The 9696-nt window shown below is 42.5% G+C and overlaps 1 protein-coding gene across 1 annotated transcript; it reads left to right on the top strand.

Annotated features, from left to right (window-relative positions):
- The first annotated feature begins 2211 nt into the window (after positions 1–2211).
- Positions 2212–4310, top strand: LOC142179986 (uncharacterized). Its single transcript, XM_075250902.1, has 2 exons — positions 2212–2894; positions 4097–4310. Exons 1-2 carry the CDS (start codon positions 2212–2214, stop codon positions 4308–4310), a joined length of 897 nt encoding a protein of 298 aa, XP_075107003.1.
- Positions 4311–9696: the final 5386 nt, after the last annotated feature.

Below are 9696 nucleotides of genomic sequence, written 5' to 3'. Positions count from 1 at the left end.
CTCATCCGGCTAAGTCTAAATTTTCTGAGGATACATGCACTCAATAGAATAAGCTGATCAGACACCACCAATAAAAGAAATAAAAATTTAAACTCCGCATATAAAATTGTTGATTTTTAATGCTATGGCCAATATTGGTGATATTGAAAATCCTCCTGTGTGATTGGGATGGATAACCACCAGCTAAATAGTACAAGTACTACCGTACATAAGGGTCCCTCTAGACCTTTCAAATGCATCCGGGGCGGAGGGAAAGTAGAAGTTACGGGTTCGACCGAACTCAGTAGTTTTGATTCAAACCATATATTTATCTTTAAAAAATTATTAAATATGTATAAATTATTAATTTAAAACTCAGTAACTTAAAAGATCTAGAATCTCGAACTCACAAGCTTCAAATTAAATTTTCACCTCTGAATGCACCTTTGGGCTCGAGGGGTCAAATAAATGAAACATTAAAGTTATACAAATCAAACGGAAAAGATTTGATTTAAACAAACAAATAACAAGAATTCTATTGTTATATAGTCTTTATTGTCTAATTAAATGGTCTTCTTTGGCGTTTATTAAAAAAAAAAAAAAAAGGGTGGTCTCCTGCATACTCCAAAATGTAATGAGAGAGACACATTTGCAATTTCTTCTATTCAAGCAATATAGCCAATGGACAAAGATGGCAATAAAATGATTCCAGAAATCTTCTCGTTGACAGGTCGATGTTGATGCGACTATTTTCTTCAAGTAAAAGGCCAGCCACATAAACTTGCTCACTTATACTTGTTGTACCGACAAACTAAAGTGAGTATCTTGAAAGAATAATTAAGAAGAGAAGATACTAAGAAAATACATTCTTCTAATTAATTTCTTGCTCAAGTATGTCGACGGCTGATATTATATTTTAATCCTTTTTCATAAGAAAACTCCATTCCTGTCTTGCTCAAGCATGTTGACAGCTTAAGATATCCGTGCTACAAACAAACAAATGAACGGACGAAAAAGCATAGCCTAGAAATGGATTGTTCAGCCGTGCCAGATTCAATATTTAAATGTTGTTCTAATCTCTAATTTTAGTGAATAGTACGAAATGTATATTTAACTGTATCAATATTTATTTGTCACAGATTTATAAAATTTGATCTTGAAACAATAAGTTGTGTGGAACCAGCAAATATATAATTAGATCCGTCACTGTCTGACAGTGAACTCGGACAGACAAAATGTTGACGATTTGAGCTATAAGAATTAAGGAGCCTGTTCATATGGTTGCTGTCTCGTGGTCCTATCTAGTTATAGGGCCAATGGTGGATGGAAAATCTTGGCTGATGCTGAATGTGTAAGAGCCCGTTTAGCCATGAAATTTTTTTTAATTTTTTTCCGAAATCAGTGTTTGGCCATAAAATTTTTTATTTTTACGTGAAGATGAATTTTGAAATTTTTCGACATTCAAATCACTCACAAAAATTCAAAAATGACCAAAATTATATTTATATCAAAACACAACTCTAATTTTCAAATAGTATTTTCACTTGAAATTTTTTTCACTTTTTTCGGAATTTTACAATTCTTATGCCCGTTCCCACTAAGGGTCTTTTGACCCTCAGCATAATAAGGACTGAAAGAAATCGTCAGCTCAATAATACAGTCAGATCTGTCTATAACAGCATCCATATATAACAACACTTCAATATAAAAGCCAAACTCTTTCCGGAACCAATTTTCATGTTATGTTATAATATATGTGTATACGGTCAAAACCGGTTTTGCCCTGCATGTATTTAGTCGAGATTGGAACATGATGGACCGAGGGTCGTTATCATAATATCGAGATGAGATCTGAAACCATGTTATCGAGCTCAAGATTCAGGGACCGATCAATACCGAACTCGAAGTCAACATCGAGCTCGAATCAATACCGAGCTCGAGCCAATATCGAGCTCGAGATCCAGAGATCGACCAACCAAAACCGACCAAGATCGAGCTAAGAGACAAAGAGCCGTTGTAGCCGTACCAAGGGAGAGAATCTCGGCGAAAATTAAGAAAAAGCTAATTAACTAATCTATAATGGGATCTCCACTATGTATTTTTAATTATATCCAAAGTAGGATTCCTTCACTATATAGAGAGTGGCTATCATTCCTGTAAGGCCATAAAACATTGAAGATTCAGACATTAATAGACTCTCACATTTCAAAGATTATTACACTGATAACTGATATGGTGTCAGCCATGAGAAACATTAAAGATGCACGAATCCTGAGAGCTATGAGATCCGATTCCAGCCAGAGAGATCTCAACTTATGGTGTGAGTATCATGGGATGAACAGTCACCAGACATGGGACTGCCAACACCTCCGACAGGAGGTGGTAACATCATTGAAGAATGGACACTACAGAAAATTCTTGAGTGACCGAGCCAAGAATAATTATGGTCATAATAAAGATAACGCTGAACTTCCGAAAGCAGGAGAAGAACCCCCACGCCAAATGATCAATATGATCTTCGGGGGGAATGAGATTAACAAGGTCACCCTTTCGGCAGCAAAGAAGATGAAAGTATCGATAACTCACAGTAAAAGACTCCAAGAAGACGATATCACTTTCACGGAGGAAGACGCAGACAAATTGCTATTACCAGACAACGACACACTGGTAATCTCTTTAAATGTGTTAGATTATAAGATCAGACGTTGTCTAGTGGATCTAGGAAGTTCGGCTAATATCATACAATGGAGAGTATTGGAGCAAACTAAACTCACCGGAAGTATTATTCCGGCAATAAAGCTCCTTGCTGGTTTCAACCTTGCAAGTGTGACAACCCGGGAAGAGATTTTGCTGCTCATAAACGCTGAAGGAGTAATGAAAACAACTCTCTTTGAAGTAGTAGATGGCGACATGGGGTACAACATTATCCTCGGAAGGCCATGGTTACACGAGATGAAAGCTGTACCTTCAACATATCACCAATTGCTGAAGTTTCCAACACACGAAGGGATCAAGCAGATACGAGGTGATCAATCGACAACAAAGGAGATGAATGCAATCTCAGTTTCCAGCAGCAAAGGGAAGGAGCACACGACATAGCAATTACAGGAACCGACGCCTTTTCCCGAGTTAGAAGGAGTTAGCCCAGGAGCAGAGTCGTCAAAACAATATCGGGTGCCGAGATATTTCCAAGTTCCGGAAGAGACGGACGCAATGAAGTCCACCGCGGAGGAATAGGAGCAAGTGGCATTGTTCGAAGAATTCCTAGAAAGAAAATTTCATTTGGGGACAGGACTACACCCCGTACTCAGGTTTGGTTTTATTGAATTCCTTAAACTTAATGCTGATTGTTTTGCATGGTCGCACGAGGATATGACAGGTATCCTGACGCAAATAGCTGTGCACAAGCTGAGTTTGGATCCCAGCATACCTCCGGTAAGGTAGAAGAAACTCCCTATTGCCGAGGCTTGGAATACATTTGTCAAAGAAGAGGTAACCTACTTACTTAAAATCGGTTCAGTCCGAGAGGTAAGATATCCGGACTGGATAGCCTATGTAGTAGTAGTTCCTAAGAAGAAAAATAAATTTCGCATGTGCGTAGACTATAAAGAGCTTAACAAGGAGTGCCCGAAAGACTCGTTCCCATTGCCAAATATCGATCAAATGATTGATGCCATGGCCGGGCACGAGTTGATAAGTTTCCTTGATGCTTATTCCGGGTACAACCAAATTAAGATGAACCCCGAAGATCAGGAAAAAACTTCATTTATAACAAATTTTGATACATATTGTTACAATGTAATGCCCTTCGATTATCTTTTTTGGGCTTTGGACATTGATTCATCTTGCTCGTTTATAAATCATTCTCTACTCAATTTGGTTTGTATTTCATTTCTTTTTTACAGTTAATATTCGATATATCTCTCTACTTATTTTTTCGATTTGTACCAAGTTATATCACGTATTCTTAGAACTACATATAAATTTAACTCTATCTATTTTTTGGGTAAACAGTTTGGCGCCCACCGTGGGGCTAAGGATAATAGTGGTTATTTGGTACAAATCTTTGCAAAATATACTATTTTACACTTGTTCTTCGAAGTGTCTTTGATTTCAGGTTAAAAACAACGAACTCTCAATCAATGGCCCTACCTAATGACAACGAAGCTGGCCTTCAAGATGAGAACAACAACCTGACAACCGGGTATGAAAGGCCACTCGTCGATCCTATTGGAACTCGGGTTGCAGATCCAATCGACGTCAATTCACATGTGGCCATCGAGGCGAACCAATGTTTCGATCCCGAAAATAGCATCCATGGTGGAAATTGACATGCTGTTCGAAATACCCAAAATATTGGAGAAGACGGGATCGGTCTGTGTATGATCTTCGAAATGTTACAAGCTCAACAGGTAGCAATAGCTCAGTTGCAGAGCCAAACCTAGGCAACCGATCAAGGCCGAGCCTGGTCCATCCCGAGAAATCACCCACTAAACGGGGCTAGTTATAGTAAGATCAAATGAACAAGAATCGGGAACTAATCCCGAAATTATTAAGATGTTAGAGGAATTGACAAAACGAATTGAGTTAGGAGAAAAGAGGATTGAAGCAAATGGCAAAAAAGTAGAAACTTATAACTCCAGAGTTGATCAGATCCCGGGGGCACCACCGGTATTGAAGGGCTTGGATTCCAAAAAATTCATACAAAAGCCTTTCCCCCCGAGCGCTACTCCTAAACCGATCCCCGAGAAGTTTCGCATGCCCGAAATTCCTAAATATAATGGAATGACCGATCCCAACGAATATGTCACCTCTTACACATGTGTCATTCAAGGGAACGATCTAGAAGACGACGAGATCGAATCCGTACTATTTAAGAAGTTCGGGGAAACCCTGTCAAAGGGGGAAATGATATGGTATCATAATTTACTGCCTAACTCCATCGATTGTTTTGCTATGCTTGCAGATTCTTTCGTAAAAGCACACGCCGGAGCCATAAAGGTCGAGACCAGGAAGTCAGACTTTTTCAAGGTAAAGCAAAAAGATAACGAGATGCTAAGAGAGTTCATTTCTCGTTTTCAATTGGAACGAATGGATCTACCACCGGTCACGGACGATTGGGTTGTACAAGCTTTCACTCAAAGACTAAACGAATGAAGCTCGATGGCTTCACGACAGTTGAAGCAGAATTTGGTCGAGTACCCGGCTGTTACCTGGGCCGATGTGCACAATCAATATCAATTGAAGATCAGAGTTGAAAATGACCAGTTGGGTTCTAGTTCCGCTATTAAAAGGGACGTCGACCGAGAACCAAGATCGAATAGGGATTGATATCGGCCGTATAACGGAGATCGTAGGGGTAGCGAACCTATATGTAACTCCGTACGAGGCAAAAGAAGAAGTGATCGAGGCCAAGGGTCTCGAAGGCTGATGAACAAGAATGGGTTCGACAGGCATATCGGACCTAAGGAAGCACCACAGTTATCAGAATATAACTTCAACATCGATGCATCCGCCATCGTGTCAGCTATCGGATGCATCAAAGATACTAAGTGGCCTCGACCTCTGCAGTCTGATCCAGCCCAGAGGAATCCCAATAAAATATGCAAATATCATAGCACCCATGGCCATAGAACCAAAGACTCCAGGAAGTTGAGATAGGAGGTAGCCCGTTTACTCAATGAAGGGCACCTTCGAGAATTTTTAAGTGACCGGATGTAACGACCCGGCCGGTCATTTCGAGAGTTATAGCCTTGTTTCCCCCATTTCTGCTTCTTTATGAATTGTTCAGCTATGTTTTGTTGTATCGGGTTGGTAGGTTCGGGTCCGAAGTAGTTTCGAAGTGGAATGAGACACTTAGTCTCTCATTTAGAAGGTTAAGTTATAAAAGTCAATCGGATGTTGACTTATGAGTAAACGATCTCGAATTGGGATTTTTTTGGTTCGGATAGCTCCGTTAGGTGATTTTGTACTTAGGAGCATGTCCGGAATATAATTTGGAGGTCTGTGATAGAATTAGGCTTAAATTGGCAAAATTGGAAATTTGGTGATTTCCGGTCGGCGGTGAAAAATTTGACATCAGAGTCGGAATGGAATTCCGGGAGTTGGATTAGATTCATAGTGTCATTTGTGACGCGTGTGCAAAATTTGAGGTTATTCGACGAGGTTTGATAGGTTTCGGCATCGGTTGTGGAAGTTTGAGGTTTCAAGTCCATTAAGCTTGAATTGGTGTGCGATTCATGTTTTTGTTATTGTTTGATGTGATTCGAGAGCTCGATTGAGTTTGTATGTTATTTTAGGACTTGATGGTACCTTTGGTTGAGGTTCCGGAGGCCTCGAGTGTGTTTCAGGGTGAGTTTTGAGCGAGTCTGGGCATTTTCGGAACTCAGGTATGGTTCTGGAGCTTTGAATTTCGCGGACCTCAGCAGAATTTTGCGGACCACATAATTCTGCCACGGCTGCACTCCGGGGAAAGGTTCGGCAAATCCGCTAGTCCGACTTCGGAAGCCTATAGCTTTTGATCTACAAGGAACTTTGAGATGATTCAAAACGAAAGTTGTAGCCCTTTGTGTCTAGTTTCCAGAAAGGTAAAGAAGTCATCATTTGGACATCTGTAGAGAAAGTTATGGCCAAAATACTAAAGCCTGGTTGTGCCGCTGAACCAGTTTTTCGCGACCGCAGGACCTGGGAGGCGCGGCCGCGCTTTGAATTTCGCGGACCGCATAGTGGGAGTTCAGAGGGTGCACTATATAAACGGGTTTTAGGGCATTATTTCACATTTTGGACCTAGGGGGGTCGGTTTGTGGCGATATTTCGTGGGTTTTTCAAGAAATTCATTGGGGTAAGTGATTCTAACTCGAATTTGGTTAATATACATGAATATATCAATGATTTCATCATCTGATTAGTACTTTGAGGTGGGAATTTGGGAAAAATTGTAGAAACTTCATAAAATGAATATTTGGGATTTGAATGTCGATTCGAAGTTGGATTTGAGTGAAACTAGTATGGTTGGGCTCATGAGTGAATGGGCATTCGTAAATTGTGACTTTTACTCGATTTCGAGTCGTGGGCCTGGGGTCGGGTTTGAGCCAATTTTGGGTTTTTGGTCTAAATTGGTAGTTTTTCTTATGGAATTCATTCCATTAGCGTATATTGATGGTATTGTACTAATTATGAATAGATTCAGAGCATCTGTAGGTTGAGTCAAGAGGCAAGAACATCGCGGGGTAGAGATTTGATCGGTTTGAGGTAAATAACGATTGTAAATCTAGTCCTGAGGGTATGAAACCCCGGATTTCGTATCATTTTACTATTTTGAGGTGACGTACATGCTAGGTGACGGGCGTGTGGGCGTGCACCATTGGGGATTGTGACTTTGTCCATCCTGTAGTAACTGTAAAGTTGCATATTTGGTTGAAACTATATGATACTTATGTGTTTTAGAAAGAGTTTTCTGTAAATTGGGCTGAATGCCATGTTTGGGCCTTGTGCCAGTGCTGTTTGGACCCTTAGGGGCCTTTTCTTACTATCCTCTCACTGTTTTTGGATTGTAAATCTATACTCAGTCATGGTTATGATTTGGCTTGATATAGAGCTTGGGCTGAAGGAGCCCCTCCGGAGTCTATACACACCCCCAGTGAGCGCAGGTACCTACTGAGTGCGAGTGCCGAGTCTTGAGTAACTAGGAGGCATGAAAGATAGTGAGGTATGCCCGAGGGGCTGTTTACGAGTGATTGTGAGGTACGCCCGATGGGCTGTATACGAGTGATTGTGAGGTTTGCCCGATGGGCTGTATATGAGTGATGTTGCCCGAGGTACTGAGTTGGCGTACTCACGTTACTCCCTGTACCTTGTGTGCAGATCCAGGTGTAGCTGGACACGGTAGCAGTTGTTGACTATTCCGGTTGCAGATTTTCTCGGGGATAGCGAGGTAGCTACCTGGCGATCGCAACCCTGCTCTTCTCTCTCTTATCTTCCTTTAGTTGTATTTAGCTATTTTCCAGACTATGCTAGTCTCGATGTTGTCATACAAATTGTAGTAGATGCTCATGACTAGTGACACCCCGATGTCGGACTTTTCTTTTCCGCACTTTGTTTTGATTTGAATTCTTTTACGAAGGTTTTTATGTTAAATAGCCTTGAAATTTTCTTTGAAATGAAAATATCGGTTTGTTTTGGAAATGAGTCGGCTTGCCTAGTTCCACGATACGCGCCATCACGACAGGGCTAGTTTGGGTCATGACAAGTTAGTATCAGAGCCTAGGTTACATAGGTCTCACGAGTCATGAGCGAATTTAGTAGAGTCTTGCGGATCGGTACAGATACGTCTGTACTTATCTTCGAGAGGCTGCAGAACCTTTAGGAAACTCCATATTCTTGAATTCTTGTCGTGCAAATATGTTGATTCTAGTAACTAAACATTTGTTGTTTCATTCGCTCACAGATGGTGAGGACTCGTGCTATCGGTCAGGAGGGCCAGCCACTAGTACCACCAGCCAGGGCTGCGAGAGGCCGAGGCCGCGGTAGAAGCCATGGTAGGGGCAGAGGTGTAGCCCGCACCGCAGCTGGGGCAGTACCTGCAGATCCACCAGTTGTCCCAGATCGGGACCAAATTCCAGTTGTTGATGTACCCGCTCAGGCACCACCTGTGCCTATTGTTATTCCAGGCCTTCAGGGGGCCCTAGCTCATATTCTGACAGCATGTACCGGCCTTGCAGATGCGGTCTCTATCTCGACTGCTGCAGCCACTTCTCAGGCTGGGGGAGGCACAGGCACTCAGACTCCCGTCGTTCGCACACCCGAGCAGGTTGTTCAAGGACTCCAGACACCGAGGGCACCACCAGCCCAGCCGGTTGCAGCTGCACAGGATTATGTGGTTCCTGTTATGCCTGAGGATGATCAGCGTAGGTTGGAGAGGTTTGGGAGACTCCAGCTTCCACCTTTCAGCGGCACAGAGAAAGAGGATGCTCAGGACTTATTGGACAGGTGTCAAATGATAATCTGTACTGCTGGTATTCTGGAGACTTGTGGGGTCTCATTCACTACTTTTCAGTTTTTCGGGGCTGCACTCAGATGGTGGGAGACTTACGAGAGGCGTAGGACTGTTGGCGCAGCACCCCTTACTTGGCAGCAGTTCTCCGTGATCTTTTTGGAGAAGTTCGTACCTCGGTCCCGTAGAGAGGAGCTGCGTAAATAGTTTGAGCAGCTTCGCCAAGGTGATATGTCTATGACGCAGAATGAGATGCGATTCTCGGAGTTGGCCCGTCATGCTATCTGGTTGGTTCCCACGGACAGGGAGAGGATCATGAGGTTTATTGATGGTCTCACTTTTCATCTACAGTTGCTTATGACCAGAGAGAGGGTGTTTGGTGCTACCTTTGATGAGATTGTCGACATTGCTCGGCAGATTGAGATGGTTCGCGGTTAGGAGAGGGTTGAGAGGGAGGCCAATAGGCCTCGTGTTCAGGGTGGATTCAGCGGTGCTCCTTTTGGGGGTCAGTTCCAGCACGGTAGAGGTGGTCATTTCAAACAGGCTCAGTCAGCTCGGCCATTTTACCATGGTGCATCATCTGGCCATAGTTCTCACAGTTCTCATCAGGGCAACTCATCACTCAGTGCCCTTCCAGCTCAGAGTTCATCCCGTGCTCCATCAGTTCAGGGATCCTCTATGCCAGGTTCTTCTACCGGTTATCCTGGTGCTCGGGGCTCCCTTCA

This window comes from Nicotiana tabacum, chromosome 4 (genome assembly GCF_000715075.1).
Source record: "Nicotiana tabacum cultivar K326 chromosome 4, ASM71507v2, whole genome shotgun sequence".
Classification (NCBI taxonomy): domain Eukaryota; kingdom Viridiplantae; phylum Streptophyta; class Magnoliopsida; order Solanales; family Solanaceae; genus Nicotiana; species Nicotiana tabacum.
Note: the sequence above shows the minus strand (reverse complement) of the source record. Positions and strands in the feature narration are given on the sequence as shown.

Coding starts and splice junctions, on each gene's coding strand:
- LOC142179986 (XM_075250902.1), top strand. CDS start 2,212: ATGGTGTCAGCCATGAGAAACATTAAAGATGCACGAATCCTGAGAGCT. Junction 2,895..4,096: donor GTAGTAGATGGCGACATGGG/GTACAACATTAT, acceptor CTTTGATTTCAG/GTTAAAAACAACGAACTCTC.